This window comes from Scylla paramamosain, chromosome 11, assembly GCF_035594125.1.
Source record: "Scylla paramamosain isolate STU-SP2022 chromosome 11, ASM3559412v1, whole genome shotgun sequence".
NCBI lineage: Eukaryota > Metazoa > Arthropoda > Malacostraca > Decapoda > Portunidae > Scylla > Scylla paramamosain.
Genome location: NC_087161.1, coordinates 1,255,001 through 1,277,500, shown reverse-complemented (window position 1 = coordinate 1,277,500; position 22,500 = coordinate 1,255,001). Strand labels below are relative to the sequence as shown.

At 40.7% G+C, this 22,500-nt stretch overlaps 3 protein-coding genes across 3 annotated transcripts in view; 1 reads left to right on the top strand and 2 right to left on the bottom strand.

Moving 5' to 3' along the window:
- LOC135104767 (uncharacterized) overlaps window positions 1–970 on the bottom strand; it is a 40,108-nt gene extending 39,138 nt beyond the window's left edge. The window contains exon 1 of the mRNA XM_064012348.1: window positions 851–970. Coding sequence (XP_063868418.1) covers window positions 851–955 — 105 coding nt within the window. The 5' untranslated portion in view covers window positions 956–970. The remainder of the gene's footprint in view (window positions 1–850) is intronic.
- An 882-nt stretch (window positions 971–1,852) lies between these two features.
- On the bottom strand, window positions 1,853–6,450 carry LOC135104649 (glutamate [NMDA] receptor subunit 1-like). The gene is made up of 8 exons (XM_064012181.1): window positions 6,293–6,450; window positions 5,963–6,051; window positions 5,488–5,618; window positions 4,318–4,532; window positions 4,083–4,238; window positions 3,550–3,656; window positions 2,911–3,071; window positions 1,853–2,184 (listed from the first exon to the last, which is right to left on the bottom strand). Exons 1-8 carry the CDS (start codon window positions 6,440–6,442, stop codon window positions 2,135–2,137), a joined length of 1,059 nt encoding a protein of 352 aa, XP_063868251.1. The 5' UTR covers window positions 6,443–6,450; the 3' UTR covers window positions 1,853–2,134.
- An 8,055-nt stretch (window positions 6,451–14,505) lies between these two features.
- Window positions 14,506–22,500, top strand: part of LOC135104758 (neuronal acetylcholine receptor subunit alpha-10-like) — a 55,145-nt gene continuing 47,150 nt past the window's right edge. The window contains 2 exon segments of the mRNA XM_064012336.1: window positions 14,506–15,393; window positions 20,578–20,644. Of these exon segments, the coding sequence (XP_063868406.1) occupies window positions 20,602–20,644 (43 nt within the window). The 5' untranslated portion in view covers window positions 14,506–15,393; window positions 20,578–20,601.

Sequence of the window (22,500 nt, the reverse complement as noted above, 5' to 3'; positions counted from 1 at the left end):
GTTCGCAGGTCATTAGCAGCGCCTTCGCAAAGCATGGAGTCCTAGCAAAGTCGGAGTCGAATCCCCATCGAAATTTGCCAATGTGGGAACGGGGCTTTACTTCACTGTTCCTGCCAGTGTGGATGCTTTCGTTGAGATGTATGTAATAATATTTGACTAAACCACGAGTGGAGCGCGACCGCTCCTTAAAGAGTGGATAGTCCTTAATTACTAGTAGTCCGCAGACTGGGTGTGTGGAAATTCTGTTCTCACTCTACTCACAAAATAGTAAATGGCTTCTGCAACTGCCTCCTTACAACTTCCCTCGGTAACATTCCAAACTTCTTAACGTATATGAGTCCGCTTAATTCTTGTATAATGAGCAATTCAGACTTAACAAAACAAAATTTCCAAATGACACTTACCTCGTCAGCTCGTCACTTCCCATCGTGCCTTGTGAACTTCTTTCCACTCGTCACTCACATGGCGCCATGACCCCATTGTTGCAGCACCAGTGGTTCAATAATTCATCAATAAAGCGTCACACACAGTCACAGACACGTCACATATACGGAGGCAGGTAAACAGGCACGCGCGGGGCTGCCGCCACAGATCCTTCACTACACCCAAAGCACCGCCACACATTATCATAGATCCGCCACAGGTAGACAGGTGTACATAAATAACCGCCCACACATACCACTTAATCGTCACAGCCTCACAGACGGGCAAGGCTACCTCCATAAGACAGAACCGCCACATCCACTTCGGGACGCCAGCTTGTCACATCCCACCACACCAAACACTGCCCAATGCACACCTCCCATAACTCACATCTCTTACCCACAGCCATGTTCACATACTACATCACCTGCAGACACTTCACGCCACCTGTGACAAAACGAGGGTATTCCACAATGTTCAGGAGAACTGTGAGGCGAGCTTTTCTCTCCTGCCGCCCAGACTGTAATGTCATAAACAACCACTCTCGTCTTGCCTCAGCCAGCCCGTCACTGAGCCTTCCTGGCGCGGGATTGAAACACCAAACTCCCCCAAATCTCAGCTCTCATTAATTCAACTTAGTCTCTACATTCAGCCATTATGGGAGATATACGTTACGAGGGTATATCTGGTTATGGCAGAACTGTGGAGAAATTATTTTTGGAGAGATATCTACGTCTCCCTAAATGCTAAAAATCGTAACAGAAGTACTCAATTATTACATTTTCATGATAGTAGTACATAGTATACGAGTATTCTTTGCCTTTATAGTATAGGATTTATTATTCAAGTAGTAGTAGTAGTAGTAGCAGTAGTAGTAGTAGTAGTTAACATATTAGTTTCCATCACTAAGCAGGTGAAGCAATAACAAGGACAGCACCGCTAAACACGCTTCAGTTCCTGCCTGGTGACAGTCGCCTCTCCCTGAGGCAAGAATGCTAACAGCCAGCTGGTTATACAGGCGAGACTTGGAAGGCGTATTTGGCCGCGCTGAGAGTGCTACACCTTTGAAAACCTAGTCATTCCTATTGCTATCGATATAAATTGTACCAGTACAAGTAATTATTTAATTTAAAGGTCCTTAAGTTTATGTTAGGTTTTCGTGGTAAAATTATGGAATGGATTTATTTATTTACTTATCTATTTTATTATTATTATTATTATTTTTTTTTTTTACTTTCCTGTACGATTTTTTTTATGATAACTTCCCTGTTCACCTAAAATCAATTTGAACGCTGCTTTACAATAAATACTGGCTATTTTTTACAGGTGAAAAAATAAACTCAAACTCACGATATGTTTTAATAACTTACCTTCTCATCAGTTCTACTATATATAATCCAATAACAGTAGGTAATTTAAAGTTTCAGTGTGGGACTTTTTATGACTATTCTTCGTGAATATAAGAACTGAAAATTATAAGAAGTAAATACTTGATAGCAGTACATTAAATCTTGTCCTTCCAACTTTATTCAGAGACAGAGAGAGAGAGAGAGAGAGAGAGAGAGAGAGAGAGAGAGAGAGAGACTTCGGCATGTATTTATATATATTTTTAGTTGTCTCATTTTTCGGTCGACAATGAAAGTTGAAGCTGTGACAACTGTATTATTGAATATAGACTGGTCGGAGATTTGCCTGACTTCTGCTTCGTCCTTCAGGCGATCACAAGCTCCGCCAGTAGAGTTAAGGAAGCGACCATCATTCCTGTAAAGAAAGAACCTTTCTTATCTCTCTCTCTCTCTCTCTCTCTCTCTCTCTCTCTCTCTCTGGTGGAAAACACACTTTTCTTTCAATGACGAAGAATATAACTATAATCATAGGGTGAAACGGTTTAAATTAATATCGTTTTGTTTATGTACTGATCTATTTATGTATTTCTTTGTTGTAATGTAATGTAATCAACCAAAATGCTTTACTCTGTAACTATATGAGATGTGTTAATGTAAATATTGGATCAAGATTTCATCCAGTATGTGTGTGTGTGTGTGTGTCTAATAGCTTACTTAAGAGTGAGATGCTTGCTATATTAATTCATTAATATGTCGATATTTTCAAAAGTATCCTTCGAAAAATTTAGGAGACCGTGCCCAAAAGAATTATCCAAAGTTGCAGAAGTGTCTTGAGGCCTCCCTCTTGCAAAAAGTCAAGTCATAGGAAGGGTGAAATACAAAAGCAGTCATGGAGTATTTTGAGTTCATATTGTAAAACTAGGAAAAAAACACGTATTTTCATAATATCAAGTTCGTAACGTAAAATCAAGGAAAATACAAGTCTTTTCATAATTTTGAGCTCATAACAAAAAAAAGTACTATTTTCATACTTTTCTGATTGTGAACTAAGTTAAATGCCCATGCAAATTACAACACGAGTGAAATATGTACTTCATGAAATATCTCACAGCCACTCTTCTTCTAGCGCTCATTCACTTACCCCCGACGTAGACGAAGCAAACTCCGTACATGTCGCCAATCTCCAGCGGCCGTAAGATGTCCTCCACGCTGGCGGGGTCTGAGTGGAGGCAGGTACTGGCATATACCACGTACTTCATAAGCAGGTGCTCCAGGATGCCAGACTCCCGCAATTTTACTATTCTGTGATGTTTTATCGATAAGAAACATTAAAATGGTCCTGCTCCCACGCATTTATTCTTACTATTGTTGTTATTATCTAGTTATGCATACGATTGCTATTAACACTGCCAATTATCTCATTGTAATTATGTGTATAAAACTATCCTTACCAAAGATAGATTCAGATTCTATGTCTACAGTGTTACATCTTGAGATTAACCAAACCTTCTCTTTTATGAAAACCTACAAAGCACTAGAAATTGTCTCGAAGCATTCTAAAACTTATGATTAACTAAATAAGCAAATAACTAACTAACCAACCAACCAACCAACTAACCAAATAAATAACTAACCTAACGAACAAACTAACTAATTAATTAACGAGCTAATTAACTACCTACCTGCCTAACTAACTTACTAAGCAAAATACTATTAGGTAAGAAATGCCACATACTCGTATTTCTTAAAAAAGGGAGTGAAGTTCGGAAAAAAGACTTACATGGGATTTACGTGTTGACGGAGCGGAGAGCCTTTACGGAAGACGATGGAGAGACACTTGGGTCCAAAGTAACTGTCGCTAGTCATGTATATGGAGCAAGTCTTCGTCTGTTGGAAAGATGAGAATCACAGAATACGGTAAGTGGCAATAAATACAAGGAGCAAAGTAGAAGCTGCTACATTTTGAAAATTTCTTGCAAGAGAAAACCTAATGACGTCTGGAAATACATGAAATACAAAAGTCGATATTAAAATAGGGGTACATATATGAGCATAGCAAAGAACGCTTGGCATAATTAGAAAACAGCAGCTTGCTTTGAAAAAAAATTATCAAGGTGGTCGAAGAATCTTATAGAAGATTAAAAACAAACAAAAATCGCAACTTGAGAGAAATGAACATTGAATTCTTTTGTTTAAACACAAGCGAAATAAACAGCGAACTCGATAAGAATGTGCAAGTACGAACCAAATGAGCAGAATGGAGACAGTTTATCCAATTAAGATGTTGTTGATATTTTACCAAAACCAACTCACTTGGACAAAACTAGTGTGAATCACCGAAAGCAGCCCGAGATGGGTGGTGAAGATGGCGTGCTTCCCCGCTGACATGTCCTTCACAGCGAGCGCGACGTCAGAGTGGAGGATCAGCCTGTTGTTGAGTTGCCACACGGCGCTTCCAACCTCCGCACCCTGTAGAGTCATTATTATCACTATCATTGTCTTACTGCCGCCTATCCCTCCTGTGTGTTCAGACGCCCACGCCTCTCACCTGAATGTTGCTGTGCAAAACGGTGCCGCGAACGACGAAACATGGGATGCCAGATTTCGTCAGCTCCATGAGGTTGGTGAAGGGCAGGACGAGGCGTGGCTTTATCAGCATGGCTTTGAGGTTGGATCGGTACACTGTGGAGATGATCAGTGACAACACTAACCACATGCCCAACATTGCTTGTTGACTTAGTCCTCGCGGTAGAAAGGTGTATGCTGGAAACGGACGTGGAAGGTGTTGAAAATATTGATATGCCTCCCAGAAATCTCCCTTAACTGGGGATGGTCTGAACAAGCCCCCACCATCGTCCCCCATACACACACACTCCCTCATAAAATTCATCTCTGGACCTCGAGAATAGCGAATCTACCGTCTTGTGGGCAGCAATGGTACGCTAGATAGCAACGTGTAGCCTCTGGGTGTCTAGTAAGCCCCGGTCACCTAAGTAGCGAACCGATCCTGTTGTCACCCTGCCTCACTGCACGGTCATCCCAGTTCCTTGGTACTTACCACTGACAATATAGCATCGAAAGTGCATTAAACACAAGGTTACAATACTGGTGACAACAGAGGGAAGCGATCCCGCGCCTCTGCAGCCTCACGGTGACCGCCATCCAGCCTTAGTGCGCGGAAATAATTTACCAAAACTTCACTGTAATGCTCGTACATTCTTCCTCGTATCAATTATCGACTGATGAGAAGAGATGTGACTGAACCTCCTGTACTGTCCGGCCTCGAGCCTGAATCACACTTATGCATTGACAACACTACTCTCCAATAATCTATCCTGTGCAAGTACTCTTCCTTGCTCCATAAATTTTCGTGCACTCAACGTCCTCTTCACATTGTCAATACATCTTACCGAAAGAAAAAAAGTGAAGAGGAAGTTATAACTATAAAAGAAAACAACACGATAAAATCACACTCATACAAAGAAGGGTGAAACAAGAATGTACTAGCCTTCTGATAAAACTTTCCTGTGCCAAGGAAGAGGAGTTTGTAAGAGTAACAACCAGAAATGATACGCCGCTTGGTGACAACTCAGTGCTGGTTAGATCAGGTGAAGAGCAAATACATTCAGACCGGCAGGAAGTTTACTACAAGCATGACTTTTTTTTTCTAGTTTTCATTACTTAAAACTAGTACTGTGTTCATGGAGTGCAGACTCACACTGGGCTAAGGCTGTGGCGAAGCTCCAAAAACCAGCGTCCCACAGCTCACTCGAAATTGTGTTCTTTCTCCTTGAACCACCGGGCGAACTTAAGGAAGACACAAAGTATCCGTTACGATTTTCTTTTGTGCTAGCAAGAGAAAAAAAACAACAACGATAAGTTTTTCTTATAAATACAATATATAACTAAAGTTAAACTCTTTCCATAGAGGGTATTTTAAACTATATTATACCAAAGAGGTTTTAGTTATCATGGTGATCTCTTCCATGGATTCTGTCCACTGTATCCTTCATAGTAATTTCTGGCTTCTAGTTTCAATAACACATTCTTATTTCATCCACTAACATCGTTTGATATCCTTTGATGTTCCTAACAGTACATGAAACTGATTTTCATACTGACAGAAGATCTTCACTCAGACCAGGATAAGGCAATATTCATGATCAGTATATGGAAAAACCAGATTCAGTTACAGAGGCGGACGAGGCAGCGGGTAGAAGCGACCAGTTAGAAGTACCATGACCGCCACCGTCACCAACGCCGCTATTATCATCACCCATGACTGCAGGAAGCATGAGAGAGAGAGAGAGAGAGAGAGAGAGAGAGAGAGAGAGAGAGAGAGAGGAGAGAGAGAGAGAGAGAGAGAGAGTTAATCATTATACCCAACAATTGGATCTTTCCTTAAAATCTCTCGACGCTATTTCTAAAGTCTGTGTACTGCATTTTCTATTCACATGAGATATTGTGAGCTTGAGCTACAGTACTGCCATCGGAAACCTAAGGGACATTTGACGCTTCCTCACCGTGGCTGTGTACGGCTTTAGAAATCCCGCCATGTCGGACTCCAGCACTGGTCGCTTGTATACGATGCTGTTCTGGTCAATGTAGAGGAAGTCGCTGAAATCTACTACTGAAGTCCTTTCTTCGTCCAGCCCTACCACCACTGCGGTCATGTCTGCCTCCTGCCTTGACGAGGTGTGAAAAATAAGTACATGGACACAACAGTAATCCTAAGTTGAAAATTTTAAATTGAATGATAACATGAAAATTTGTGGCTTATCAAAATCCAAGTATCATGAGTTGCGGTTTTTAATGAAACCCAGTAAAAAATAGAAACATGCAAGCTTTTCGGTACATTGCAAAAATCAATCAATAAACAAAATACAATGAGTCAATTTTACGTTCATGTCCTTCAACGCCCCCCTCCTCTCCATGACACTAGGAGTGCGCCTCGCCAAAGGATACCTGCCAACAAGCTCGTGAATAAGAGATTATGTATCCCCATTGAACAGAATGTTTCCAGAGCCTTGCCTTTCGCGCCACGACACCGATTATTCCCGTCCAGGATCCATTAGCCATTCTGTAGCCGTATTGTTTGTCCTCTGGCACCACGTACTCATAGCTATCCAGGGCAAAATATCAGCAATCAGCCATTTATATTTTATAAAAAGGACACTTGTTTCCTCATAATGTAGCCATATATTGTAGATCTTAAAATTACAGATCAACCTTTAGCACTGGATATTCATACTTCCGTTTATCCGGTTCTGCGTCCATAATAGCCTATTACCGTAATACATCTATGATCATAGACTGGCTTACCAAAAGTTCAATTTTTTTGCTATAGTATCCAAAACTTCGGTCATGGAGCCGGTGACCTTATACGAAGGGCCGTTCTTGGACATGAAGATGAACGGGTAATACTGCAACAAAGAAGATTGTGGGAAATTCACAATAGGTAAAATGTTCCTACAAAAAGACAAGATACTGTTCTTTTTGCTTGTACGCGGATACCAGTCACAACGGCTTGTAGACTACTAGAAACACCACATCTGTCATTACTACTAGCACACTAAGATCTCGTTATGGGAGAGGGTTACATTCTACTACGAAAACCTCGCATAGAAAGAATTCGCATTTATAGAATCTATCTTTACATGAATTAAACACATGAGGTTAGGTTGCTCGATCCATATTTCTACCTCCTGAAAATTTATTCCCTGACTTCTCACATCAGCTATAACGTAGAGCGATGCTAAAATACAACATTGCTGCTACAGTATATTTACAGCGTCCGAACTGTAAGACCTCGTTTAATTAAGACATGGTAAGGAGCAAGGAAGGGAGGTGGAATAAGAGTAAGAACGCCATGTGAAGACGTGGCAACGCACCTCAAAACACTAGCCATGGCCTAAGCAGTGACAGGACCCCAGAGCCTCCAGAAATCTTTTTCTGAAAGTAAGAGGTGCTGAACGCTTCGTGAAACATAACTGATCAGGAGATACTACTTCGACTAAGATCTTTTCCTTGTGAGTAACTCAGTGCGAGATGCAATAATTGTGAAGCCTAACTGCCCTGAGCTGCCAGTGACTACAACAGTACTTCTATTCGTCACCTTCCCACTAGAAAATTAAAATAGTAAAAGTAAGAACTAAGAGAGAGAGAGAGAGAGAGAGAGAGAGAGAGAGAGAGAGAGAGAGAGAGAGAGAGAGAGAGAGAGAGAGATTTTAGTTGTAATATTAGTAATTACAGTCATAGCAATGTAACCAGTATGACACTGTAACTTACCACGTACACTACGATCTTCAGGCAATCTGTGCTGTTGGGCCAAGGAACCATTCTGCCTTCCCCCCCCCAAAAAAAAAAAATCTTTCAGATCGACATTTGGTTACTTTAAAAACTTTATGAGATAATAAGACGAAATTATATTGCAGATGTGCGTTATTGGATCGCAAATAAATGATGCTTTAAAAATCACACAGGCTAGTCGTGCAAGAACCAATCATTCCCAGAAATCAGATTTGGGCACAAGAGAAGTATGTCTCATTCTGGACAGCAGTGAACGAGGATTGAATCCGAATCTCAAATGGCAAGTAACCAATAATTAGTGTTGTTAGTTGAGCGGCGATGATGAGTAGGGATAAGTGAGTGATTCAGTTTGAGTCACGGTATGAAACGAAAAGAAAAAAAAAATCCTTACACTTTACAAATAAATTAATCAGCAACCAAAGCTATGTAATTACTTTGCAGTTTTGGTTCTTAGAATTAAATAGGTATGCCTGGGAAACACGTGATGGTTCTGAAGCACAATAGCACAATTGATAAGTTCTAGCAGCAGCCAAACAACCACTACTCAGGCGTCTCTGAGGCGCAGAGAGGAAATGAGTGAGAGGCGAGGACGGGTGGGCACTCTGCAGCTACAAACACCTTTCCTCAATTTCATCATCTCTCTGTCCAATATTCCTTTTGTTTCTCTTTTTGCCAATGTTCTCAAAGGTCGATGTGCAATTAAACTTCGTCGTGCTAGTCTAAAACAAAGACAAATTAATTTAAACTAATGGGTGTACTGGTACGAAAGCTGGTCGTCTATCGCACGGCAATTTCTAAAGGTTACAGTCTTAATTAAGAACTTTGTTGATAGGATTGTTTTTGTGCAGAGCACAAAGTATTTGCTCTGTAGGACTACGCGAAGCACATATTTTCTCGTCCCAAGAGCGCATCTGGATAGAATGCGAGACTAATACAATTTTTTTTTTGAAATGTGAAATTTCCAGTTTTTTTAGTGAAGGCCAGTCCGAGTATGTTCAGTATGTGAAAGAGGATAATTTAGTGTCACTGAAGAAGAGGGGAATGTTACCTGGAATGTCGTGTCGAGTGGATATATGAAAGAACTGAGTTTTAGAGATACTGAACAACAAGTTTGTCCTGTCCTATTCTGAAATTATAGATAGATTAGACTGTTTTATTTCTATTGTGTACGCATTTTATTGAATTTTATTGATTTATTTACGCCTTAGTGGATATGTTGGTACGGATTTACGATAAAAACTTGTCATAATTTAGAGGCACAGAAGAACACAAGATTTGGCCTGCCCCATTCTGAGATCAAACTGTATTTTCTATTTCTATTTTGCATGCATTTTTATTTAATTTTATTGATTTATCTATAAATTAGTGATAATGTCAATAGGGATTTAAGATAGAAAAACAAGTTACGACTTTTGAAAAAGCAAAAGGTATAATTTTTCCTGAATGCTTTGATTGTTATTGATTGCGAAGTGTGTGTGTGTGTGTGTGTGTGTGTGTGTGTGTGTGTGTGTTTTATGTAGGAGGGACACCGGGCAAGGGCAACAAAAATCGCCCCCCCCCCAAAAAAAAAGGCGCACTGAGATGCCGGTCCCCGAATGAGGTCAAGAGCGGCAGCCAAAAATTGAAGAATAAGTATCTTGAAATCTCCCTCTTGAAGGAATTCAAGTCATAGGAAGGTGGAAGTACAGAAACAGGCAAGGAGTTCCAGACTTTACCAGAGAAAGGGATGAATGATCGAGAATACTGTTTAAATCTTGCACTAGAGATTTGGACAGAATAGCGGTGAGAAGAGTCTTGTGTAGCGAGGCCGTGGGAGGAAGGGAGGCATGCAGTTAGCAAGATCAGAAGAGCATTTAGCATGAAAATAGCGGTAGAAGATAGGAAGAAATGTAACATTGCAGCGATGAGAAAGAGTCTGAAGACAGTCAGTTAGAGGAGAGGAGTTGATGAGACGAAAAGCTTTTGATTCCACTGTGTCTAGAAGAACGGTATGAATGGAAACCCCCAGACACGTGAAGCATACTCCATACATGGACAGATAAGGACCCCGTACAGAATTAGCAGCTGGAAGGGTGAGAAAAACTGGCGGAGACATCTCAGAACACCTAATTTCATAGCTGTTTTAGCTAGAAATAAGATGTGGAGTTTCCAGTTTAGAGTACAAGCCCGAGGATGTTCAGTGTAGAAGAGAGGGACAGTTGAGTGTTACTGAAGAAGAGGAGATAATTGTCTGGAAGGTTGTGTCAAATTGAAAGATGGAGAAATTGAGTTTTGAGGCATTGAACAATATTAAGTTTGCTCTGCCCCAACCAGAAATTTTAAAGAGATCTGTGGCTTCCCTGCGATAACTGTTTACTTCCTGTAGGGTTGGACGTCTACGAAAAAGACGTGGAAAAGTGCAGGGTGATATCATCAGCACAGGAGTGGTTAGGACAAGAAGTTTGGTTTAGAAGATCATTGTTGAATAATAGGAAGAGAGTGGGTGACAAGACAGAACCCTGAGGAACACCACTGTTAATAGATTTAGAATAACAGTGACCGTCTACCACAGCAGCAATAAAACAGTCAGAAAGGAGGTGTGTGTGTGTGTGTGTGTGTGTGTGTGTGTGTGTGTGTGTGTGTGTGTGTGTGTGTGTGTAATATAATATAGTGTGTGTGTGTGTAAGAAATATAGTGACTTCCACACTTACTCTTCCTGTGTGTTGTATATTCTTCAATAAAGTCCTCTGATACGCTTATAAAAGTTTGTCATATTAAACCTGACAGTAGGATTATTATTATTATTATTATTATTATTATTATTATTATTATTATTATTATTGTTATTATTATTATTATTTTATCTGTTTATTTATTTATTTATTTTTTTCAGATCAGAGATGTCAATATTGAGGGAAAGGTAAAACTGTGAAGCTGAAAGGAAAATGTTACTCATCTTTTATATATGTTTCGAGTTCTTAAAAAGTTTACTCGGTGTCTTATCGCGCCTTCTTTTAACAGGCTGTAGTGGGGATTCATTAACGGGGATTTCAAGGATGTTTTCATGATTCAATTGATAGTTTAACAAGGATCCTGCGTATTCAGTGGCTAAAACATCTTTGAAAAGCTGACTAATCAATCCTCTTCATGGCCTTTGAAAACTGGTAAAAGCCGAAATTTTACTTGTACAGGTAGAGGAATGATTGTGTTTCAGATAAAACAGACTGATATACAATAATTTATGAAGGAGAAAAAAAATTAAAGGTTATAAAAAATGTCTAAATTTGATTTTAGAGTTTATCTAAAAGTAATAGTCCAATTGTCATGAAACTTAGCCAAGATTACGTCTTAATAACGTAGTTTATCAAGCAAAATTTTCAAGATCAGAGCCATATTTCAATTTTAATTAAAAGCACCCTCTTGAAAAAAAAAAAAAAAAAAACGTTGAGGAAAACGAGGCTATACTATACGTAAGTACATACTAATTAGTCGCCATCTTCATCCAGTGCCTGTCGCTGAAGACTACTGTTGTACGCTATTTGGAGAGGCTTTTTTTTTTTTTCAGTGTTTGAATGTTCGCTGGTAGGTAATTGCACACCCATTCAAACAAAACATGAAATGATCAGTATCAACAGCAATGGTGCCATTATGTCCTGTCACGCGGAGTCGTAGTATTTAAAGCCCTGTAATTTCTCTTTGGAAAAGGAAGTTTCCATACCAAGAGATGCTTGGCTTCGTGAAGAACAAGTGCGTAAGGAATTTGTTTCCTTATGCTTTGTATATTTTTGCTTGAATATTTGAAATTTATTATTTGTTAGGTTGACAGCCATCTACTACTACTACTACTACTACTACTACTACTACTACTACTATTACTATATGAGACAACCTTAAAACCGCGAAAGGAAACCCACTAAAGTCAGACAGAAAACGTTACCACTTGAACGCAGACTGTACCAGACAGTGTTATCACATCGATACTTTATGGCTTCATTCATCCCTTTCTCTGGTAAACTCTGGAACTCCCTGCCTGCTTCTGTATTTCTACCTTCCCATGACTTGAATTCCTTCGAGAGGGAGGTTTCAAGACACTTATCCTTCAATTTTTGACTAGCGCTTTGAACCCTTTTCTGGGACTGGCATCTCAGTGGGCTTTTTTATTTATTGGATTTTTGTTGCCCTTGGCCAGTGTCCTCCTACATAAAAAAAAAAAAAAAGAAAAAAAGCTACAGGATGATGACAAGAAGGTGCCGCCCGAGGAGCCATCAGTCAAAACATTAGGTTAGAGAATATCTCTCAACTCCCGCAGTTCAAGACTAAACTGCTCCGAAGGTGAGGTTTGCATGTGTTCGATTTCTGGCATCGCTGTAAAGTGGACAGGTAACCATCTTTTGTGTGAGTGCAAGGAACATTATAATTATTTTCGTCGTAAAAAAAAAAAAAAAAAAAAGATAATAAATAAATAAATAAATAAATACAAAAAAAATAACAAAAAAATAGAAAAAAATAACAAATAATAATAAAAATAAGATAAAAATACAATAAACAGATAAAGATAAGAAATATGGAGGCTAATATTCATCTCGCACCATCAAAGTTCATGTACTGTTAATTAAAAAGCTCACATGTACTTTGTAGAGTATACATTGCTGTTATTGTTGTTAGATATTTATTATTTTGTTGCTGATATCCAGTGAACCTAAAAGTGCATTGAGATGTAGTGATGGTCATAACAGTAAAAGGATTGAAGGGTTGCGATAACAATTATCCATTGCCTTATGATATTCACGTATTAATTTGATAGAATTTGTTTTATTGTTAATATTGGTGTTCAGTTCAACAGTTCATCTAACTAACACAGTATAGCTATAGATTTCATTAGTGTACGAGTACGTACAGGATTGTGCATCGATCTGTAACACACAACACTGCCAGGGATTAGAACCCAGGTAAGTCCAATCACGTCAAGTAGCCTATGTACATTTGTTTTGCGGCTGGTTAGTTTGATAAGATAGTTAAATATGTGCATTGAGCTACCTTAATTAATTTTCTTAAACATTTAATCTTCATCTTTGTGTAGTGAGCCACGGTATCATTAAAACTGACAGAAAATTGATTGGTTAGGCGATCACTCGTCCAGAGACCTACATTATGCACACTAATACTGCTTGCCAGATTTTATTATCTAGTCTTTTTCTTGGAGAATAATTTTGTAACATGCCAGAGAGGCGAAGCTGAGTTAGTTTGGGTTTGCTAATAGAAGAGATGAGGAGTATGAGGTGAAAAAGATGATGAAATGGACCTATCCGTCAGGAAAAAGAGAGGAAAATCTAAAAGCTTTATGGATGCACAGAAAGAAGACATGCTTAAATGCATATTACTGAGGAAGACGCAGAAGACCAAATGCGATGGAAGAAGTTGATCTACTGTAACGACTCCTGACGGGAACAGCCCAAAGAAAAAGCACTGTGTTTTGGAGCGCATGTTTGGATGGATGGCGTGAAGAGAACGTTAGATGTTAGAACAATGCCTGGAACAAGGAAGACTGGCTGTACATGACAGGGATGAATGGAGACCAGTTGTGAATGACTGGATAGATACGCTGCTGAAGGGAACTCACGGAAGGGTCCCTAGCATCTTGCTCGATTATCTGATCAGGTCATATGACTGTGACTGCTTGACTGGCTTACTTCTAGCTCATTGGCTGGCTAGTTGGTTGTCTCTCTGGCTGTCTGGTTAGCTGTGTGGCTTATTGGCTTATTGCTACCTGGGTGGCTTGCTGGTTGGCTGGCTGGCTAGCTAGTTAACTGGTTGACTGACTGGCTGGCTAGCTGGTTGGCTGGCTGGATGGCTGGCGGGATATTGACTGAGATGCTGGCTGGCTAGCTGACGAACCTGAGAGAGAGAGAGAGAGAGAGAGAGAGAGAGAGAGAGGAGAGAGAGAGAGAGAGAGAGGAGAGAGATTCAAGTAATTACTATGAATACTACTACAGCTGCAACTCAAAACCAAGAATTGTCTCAAGTAATTGTCCTCTCCTTTGTCTGTCTGTCTGTTAATCTGTCCCGATGCTAATTAAAAATACTTCTTTCGGGACCCAGTTTCAAGGAGAGAGAGAGAAGAGAGAGAGAGAGAGAGACGAGAGAGAGAGAGAGGGAAGAGAGAAGAGAGAGAGAGAGAGGAGAGAGAGAGAGAGAGAGAGAGAGAGAGAGAGAGAGAGAGAGAGAGAGAGAGAGTTGTTGCTGTTGTTTGCGTGTTTAGGGAACTTTTTGTGGGTGATTTCTTAAACTTATGCCTGTGGTCTTTATTTCATGTGTGTGTGTGTGTGTGTGTGTGTGTGTGTGTGTGTGTGTGTGTGTACGCGCACGTGCGTGTATGTGTGCGTGCGTGTGCCTTGCCGACTTGTCCCACCTCAGTCGCGCGCTGAGCTGTGGTAGCGACGGTCATCACCACCACACTACACCACACCGCACCACCACTCCATTACACCATTACTACTACTGTTATCACTACTGCTTCCTTTACTACTGCAACTATACTACTGCTACTACAACTACCTTCAGCACCACTACTTCTACCTCTACCACAACTAATACAACTGCTACAACTACTACTACTACTACAGCAACTACTACTGCTACTACTACTACTACTATTACTACCACTATAACTGTTAATTCTACCGCCATCACTACTACTGCTACTATAGTACTACTACTAGACCTTTTAAGTGCACCAACACACCACTCCACACTTCCTCCCCCTTCTTCTCTCCTACAACCACCGCCAACACTACCACCACCACGACACCACATCACCTCTCCCCCACCCACCAGCCTTCACCTGGATCTGCTAATTGACACAAAACTTGACAGGTGCAACACACACACACACACACACACACACACACACACACACACACACACACACACTCATGCACACACTCATTGCAGGTTCAAAAGTCAAAACATTCATGACCGAAACAGTTGTGTACGTACGTGTTAGCGTGTACATGTAAGTAAGTGTGTGCACATATGTGTGAGTGAAGCAAACAGTGTCCGTACGCAAGAACAGAGAGAGAGAGAAAAAAAAAAAAACAGGAAGAAGGAGAAAGAAAGGAGGAGGAGGAGGAGTGGTGTTATTCTGAGGATACAAAGCAACAGTGATGGTGGTGGTGGTGATGTTAGCTTGTGTTAAGGTGTGTTAGTGGCCTCTGATATAACTGTGGCGTGACCTAACCTGGCCTTACCTACCTTTACCTGACTCCTGACTCACCTGCGCTGCGTCAGTACTCCACCTGCCTCGTCCCCATGTCACAGGAAGACTCATTTTGACGTGGTAAGGTGGTGACGGTGGTGGCGAGTTATAGTAGTAATCATGAGAGTGGTAGTTAGCGTTCTGTGTGTGTGTGTGTGTGTGTGTGTGTGTGTGTGTGTGTGTGTGTGTGTGTGTGTTTGTTTGCAGGGAACTGAGGCATAACCACTAAGGCAGAAGACCCACCATCCCTCCCTTCTCTCCCCTCCTCTCCCTCCCTCCTCTCCTTCCTCTCCCTCTCTCTCTCTCCCCCTCTTCTCTCCATCCTATCTCCAGCAATGAAAGGCTTCCCTCCCTGGCCAGTTGGAGGGGAAAAAATATTAGGCTAAGAGTGAGAATGAGATAAAAAGTGAGAGGAAAAAAGTGAGAGTGAGACAAAGAGTGAGAAAGTGAGAGAGCGATACAGAAGGAGACAGAGAGAAAGAACATAAAAAAATACGAGGAAATAATTTGTCTTTAAATCTCTCTCTCTCTCTCTCTCTCTCTCTCTCTCTCTCTCTCTCTCTCTCTCTCTCTCTCTCTCTCTCTCTCTCTCTCTCTCTCTCTCAGGATGTCCACTCGATATTACACATTATATTGCCCTCGAAGAGAAAAAGGGAAGTGGAAAGAGGAGTAAAGAAGTGGTAAAGAAGGGAAGGAAAATGATAAGAAAGATGAAAAGTAGAGAGATGAGAGAGAGAAGAGAGGAGAGAGAGAGAGAGGAGAGAGAGGAGAGAGAGAAGAGGAGGAGAGTGCAGAGAGAGAGATGAGAGGGAAAAACAAGAGGAAGGAAAGAGAGAGAAACCAGAAAGGGGAAATAAAGTAGATTAAAAAGATGAGAGAGACAAGAGAGGAAAAAAAGGGAAACTGAGGAGGAAATAGAAAGGAAAAGAGAATAGAAAAGGGGAAAAAGTTTTGAGGAAGTCGAGGAGGAGGAAGAACAGGAAGGAAGAAGGTGGATTAGAGGAAGGAATTTGGGGGAAAATGGAGAAGAAAAAGAGTAGGAAAGAAAGAAAGAAACGCTGGCGTCATGAAACAGTAAAAAAAAAAAAAAAAAAAGAGAAGAAGAAGAAGAAAAAGAGAGAACAAGGACAAGAAGAAGGTGAAACAAAAGACGCCAAGTAAAACAAAACAAATGGCAGGGAAAGATAATGTAAGAATAAAGAACAAAAATAGAATAACAAAGAAAGGAATGAAAGAGACGAAGTGAAAGTGGAAGGAACACGGAAGAAAAAAGAGGGCAAGATGTAAAGAAAGAGCCAAGACGAGGAAGGAAAAGGAAAGAAAAAGATGGAAAGAAGCTTAAAAAGGAAATACTAAAGAGAGAGAGAGACGAGAGAGGAGAGAGAGAGAGAGAGAGAGAGAGAGAGAGAGAGAGAGAGAGAGAGAGAGAGGGTGTGAATAATGTAGACTTGAGGTGGGGCAAGAAGAGGAGGAAAAAGGTGGTCGTGGTGATGGTGGTGGTGTGGATGGTGGTGTTGTTGTGGAGGAAAAAAAAAAAAAAAGTAGTGTTAATAATAGTAGTTTGCTGAGGAGGAGGAGGAGGAGGAGAAAGGAACAGTAAAAATGGAGAAATGGACAAGGGAGGAGTAGGAAAGAAGATGAAGTGTTGGTAGAGGAGAAGAAGGTAGAGAAGGTAGAGACAGGGAAATAGATAGTGCCAGTTACTGTAGTAGATGAACACAAAGGAAGAACAAACAGCACCAGACCCTTTCGCCCTTACGAGGCTGTTTGTAATGATCTAATAGAAATAAATGAATAAAAGGGTTTGAGATAGTAAAATAAGATGAAAGACTGATATCTATGGTGGAGGAGGAGGAGGAGGAGGAGGAAGAGGAGGAGGATGAAGATCGTGATGACTAGCAGAGATGGAGATAGAAATGAAGGAAGACGAAGAAATACAGAAGATAGTGGTGGTGGAGAAGGTGGAGAAGGAGGAGGAGGAGGAGGAGGAGAAGATGAAGATAGTGCTGGTGGTGGTAGAGGGTGAAGGAGGAAGAGGAGGTAAAGATTGGTGGAGAGAGGAAGAGGACGAGGAGATAGTGATGGTGCATGGTGTAGCTATTGGTGGAGGAAGAGGAGGACGTGGTGGTGGTGGTAGAGGTGGAGTTAGATGTGAAGGAGGAGGAGGAGGTGGTGGTGGTGGTGGTGGTGGTGGTGGTGGTGATGGTGGTGGTGGTGGTGGTTCAGGTGCAACGAAGGTTTTGGCAGGGACGTGGAATCAATTATTTATGTTGTTCCATCTCTCTCTCTCTCTCTCTCTCTCTCTCTCTCTCTCTCTCTCTCTCTCTCTCTCTCTCTCTCTCTCTCTCTCTCTCTCTCTTTGTCATCCTCATCTCCCTCCTGCATGCCTTCTCCTCATCATGAATAATCGCCAATATTTATTCACCTCTCAGCACTCTCGGTTCTCCCTCCTCCCTCTCGCTGCTTAAATGCGTAATAGATAGCCAGCGTGCTAGTTACGTGGCACACACACACACACACACACACACACACACACACACACACACACACACACACACACACACACACACACACACACACACACACACACACACACACACACACACACACACCATAACATGACAAAATATACTTTCTTCACTCAACTTGTAAGATACGTAAATTTTTTCAGCTCTTTCCTGATCAAGGAGTATACACAGAGGACTCGATAAAGAAGACTCGCCATGCCAACTACTGTATTATCTCACATCTGTATCATGCACGTCTTCCACATTGTTTGAACTCCGCGCCTGTCTGCTCTGGATTCTCAAGCTCCTCATTCTCTTATCAGGATTGTCTTTCAAAGGTTATGAGGATGATTAATAAGGTTCTCATGAATATATATTCTTTTTTTGCCATTGATATACATAATGATTCTTAAACTGTCACTGGAAGCATGTTTGCAGCCTTTTAAACCTCATTAGATTCCACTGGAATCTGTTAAACAATCACTAGAATAATGTTAGCAGTCTTGAAAACCCAAGTATACATCCGTTAGAATTTGTTAAACTATCTCAAATCATGAAAAAAGCGTCTGGAAAATCTTCATTACTTCCACTTGAATCTGCTAAATTATCACTGGAATCACAAATAATGATAAAAAGAAAAAAACAGAAAACCCGAATTACATACTAACCCTTTCAGTATTGTAGTTGCTCTTCACCAGCAATCAGAGCAATATTAAAAATTGCTTGCATGGCCACACAGAAAGGAAAAAGAGAATAGGAGGTCAGTCATATCCTCTCGTGGCTACAGGACGAGTAAAGAAACTAATAGGTATATTAAAGTATCTTAAAGCTGTAGCTGGTTATGGGAAAGATTGTGTAGCAGTGGAAGTTGTGATAAGACGCTGAGACCTTTAAGAATACGGTCCTGTTTGCCACAAGTTTGCACGTCACGATAATGTCACGTAACTGAGCCATTGTGAGGATGAGGGAATGTACTGTACGTGAGGGGAGTCAAAAGCTTCTCGCCTTATCATCTCTCATTCCTTTAACTCAGTGTCTTCAATTCCTCACTTTAGATTAGATTAATATTTTCTTAATAATCATCATCTTCTCTTTATCTTCTTTATTTATTTATTTACTTCCTTCTTTCTTTTTTTAAGTAAGGTTCGGGCCAAGGGCAGGAAAAGTGAGGAAAAAACGTCTCACTCCCAGTCTCCGTAAGAGGACAGTTAGACAGTAAGCAAGTCCAAAAATTACGTAATGGAATGTACATAGAAGATCGCACTAGTGTATTGGCATATTAGGGTGATGGTGACGATGTTTAGTGATGAGATGGTGGTGATGTAGTGATACTGAGGTGTAAATGATGGGTTGGTTTGATAGTGCGGTAGTGATGATGATAGTGAAGTAATATAGCATCGTAATGATACTTTGTTTGTATACCACGTGAAGGAAATTATAATGATGATGATGATGATGATGATGATGATGATATATAAAAAAAAGATTCCGTAAGTTACTTCGATAAATATGTGGATAGACGTGTTCTAGTTCCCTCCCTCCCTCCCTCTCTCCCTCCCTCCCTCCTTCCCTCACTCACCCCTTCCCTCACTTCCTCCCTCATTCACTCACTCACTCACTCACTCACTCACTCACTCACTCACTCACTCACTCACATAATTAAAACAAACAACTTCGTATAAGAAAAACCAAGTATGGAACTTATGAATATTACCCCATCTCAAGTTCTCTCTCTCTCTCTCTCTCTCTCTCTCTCTCTCTCTCTCTCTCTCTCTCTCTCTCTCTCTCTCTCGGGCCGCGTTGCATCATAAAATAGCTGGCGGTAAATTTCCAAGGGGAGGAAATACAGTAAATAGATTAATCTTTCAGAATTAATAGACAAGATGGCGGCTCGGCGAGAGAGAGAGAGAGAGAGAGAGAGAGAGAGAGAGAGAGAGAGAGAGAGAGAGAGAGAGAGCACCACTAAGACAATAGATACGCAAGAGACCAAGGAAGACAAACAGAAAGAAAAGAAAGATAAGAAAAGAAATATCCAAACTTTTCCTTCCCACATCTCTTATTTGTTTATTTATTTACTTGTTTCCTTCTTTCGTCCTTTTATTTATTTATTTACTCAATTATTTATCTCATCGCATCATATTTTATATTTACTGTATATCTATTTACTTCTCTCTCTTTATTTATTTATTCATTTACCTATTCACGTCATATTCTTCCTCCCTTCCACCTTTAAACTTTCATACACACACACGCACACACACACACACACACACACACACACACACACACACACTCACACACATGTGTACGCACCCACCCACCAAACACAACGTTCATAATATCGAGCTTTGCTTATTAGAGCGTAAAGCATTAATAGGAGCAGGAGGAAGAGGAGGGAAGAGGAAGAGGAGGTGGGGGATAATTTTGCCGTCCGTCACAAGCCCTTACATTTCCTCTCACCTTACAAGAGAGAGAGAGAGAGAGAGAGAGAGAGAGAGAGAGAGAGAGAGAGAGAGAGAGAGAGAGAGAGAGAGAGAGAGAATACAAAGAAGAGGATAAACGAGAGAAAGATGACTAGGAGCAAAAAGTTGATGGATTTAGAAATAGTGAAAGAAGGAAGGAGATATTGGTAGAGATAAGAGACAGAGACAGAGAGAGAGAGAGAGAGAGAGAGAGAGAGAGAGAGAGAGAGAGAGAGAGAGAGAGAGAGATGCACTGATCTCTAATGACCTGTTATCACCTCTTTTCTACCCCACAGGTTTAAGAGGCCAGTGACCTCAACATGACCCCAGCTGGCCTGCTTCTCGCTGCCCTCCTGACCTCCGGTGAGTAGTAATAGTAGTAGTAGTAGCAGTGGTAGTAGTATTTTTTTCTACATAAAAAAGCAGTAGTAGTAGTAGTAGTAGTAGTAGTAGTAGTAGTAGTAGTAGTAGTAGTAGTAGTAATAGTAGTAGCAGTAGTAGAAGCAGTAGTAGAAGTAATGATAGTAGCAGCACCATCAGTAGCAATAACATCAATAGCAGTCACACCAGTTCCTGGATTAGCGGTACAGTGGAAACAGTTCATTTTTCACCATTCCTTCACGGTGTTTTTTTTTCTCTCTCTCTCTCTTTCTCACCACGGCGCCTCACTCCTCGCGCTGCCGTCCTTCAATACGAAGGCGGAGCGACCCGAGGGCTGCAGACGCAGATAAATAAAAAAAAGGAAAAAACTTGGCTATTGCGTCCGTGGGATATGTATATAAGAGAGAGAGAGAGAGAGAGAGAGAGAGAGAGAGAGAGAGAGAGAGAGAGAGAGAGAGAGAGAGAGAGAGAGAGTCCGTTTTGAGGTCATGACTGTAAAATTGTATGAGAGAAGAAGTTAAGTAAATTAATCACTGTAAAAAATTAAAATATAGAAAGTGATAGAGATATAAAAGTGTTAGAAAAAAGACACCAGTTTTGAAAGAAAATAGTGATGGAAATACAAATATTTGAATTGTGATATATTTTAGGAATTTTTTCCTTCTTTTCCTCCTTTCTTTCCTTTTTTCTTCCTTTCTTCTTTCTTTTTTTTTACTTCTACATATCACAATTCTTTTAGTGCTAACAGTCTCTCTCTCTCTCTCTCTCTCTCTCTCTCTCTCTCTCTCTCTCTCTCTCTCTCTCTCTCTCTCTCTCTCTCTCTCTCTCTCTCTCTCTCTCTCTCTCTCTCTCTCTCTCTCTCTCTCTCTCTCTCTCTCTCTCTCATATCCCAACTATGTAATATTTGCTCCTCCTTTCTTTTCCTTTGTGTTGTCCTCAAGAGCCTGTGGGGCGTGAGAAAGGAGCCTTGGTTGTGTGATGGCCGGGCACACACCTTCCCTTCGTGTTGTACAGTCTCCTTTACTTCCTACTGGCGTTCACTAATTGATTCATCCATCTATCATTCATTCTTCCGTGCTGGATGAACCCGTACACTTGTTCCTCCACCGCCGCTGTTTGCTGAATGTCGGCCAGGCGGTGCGTTCTCAAGCTCCTTCTCAAGCTTTTTTTCATGTGGCAAGGGTTGTTATTTCAAAGCTTCCTCCTCCTTTTCTCTTTCGATAGTCAGGCAAGTTGTTACTAATTCTATAGGAGCCTTTTTTTTATGACTTATAGCTTGTTATTTCAAAGCCTCGCCCTTCTCCACCTCTCTCTTCTGTTAGTCAGGCAGTGTGTTATTAATTTGATATTGAGGCTTTTTTTTTTTCATGCGTTAGGACTTGTTATTTTAAAACTTCGTTCTTCTCGCCAACTCCTCTCTTCTGTTAGCTAGGCAAGGTGTTAGTAACTCTTTATGTGAGGTTTTTTTTTTCCATATATTAATAACTGCTACTGTTTTCCTTTCTTTTTTGTATTGTTTTCTTTGTGTAACCTTTTTATCAAGCCTTATCAAGCCTCCTCTAGAGTTTTTTTTTTTTTTATCTGTTCTTGTTTTTTATTACTTGTTTTTCTAAGTCCTTTATATGTGTAACTTTCTACTGACCTATATTTCAACTTTTTCTCCCACTGTAGTGAAACTTGAGAAAGAGGGATACAGTTCTCCACATTTCAAGGCTAATTCCTAATCCTTTGTTCAGCGCACTCACTGATGTCGCATTACTAAACGCTCTGTTCCCTCACCACGACTGATCTCAAAGGCCACAGAGATGACTAGTAGGGTTTTTCCCCACTAATGATGC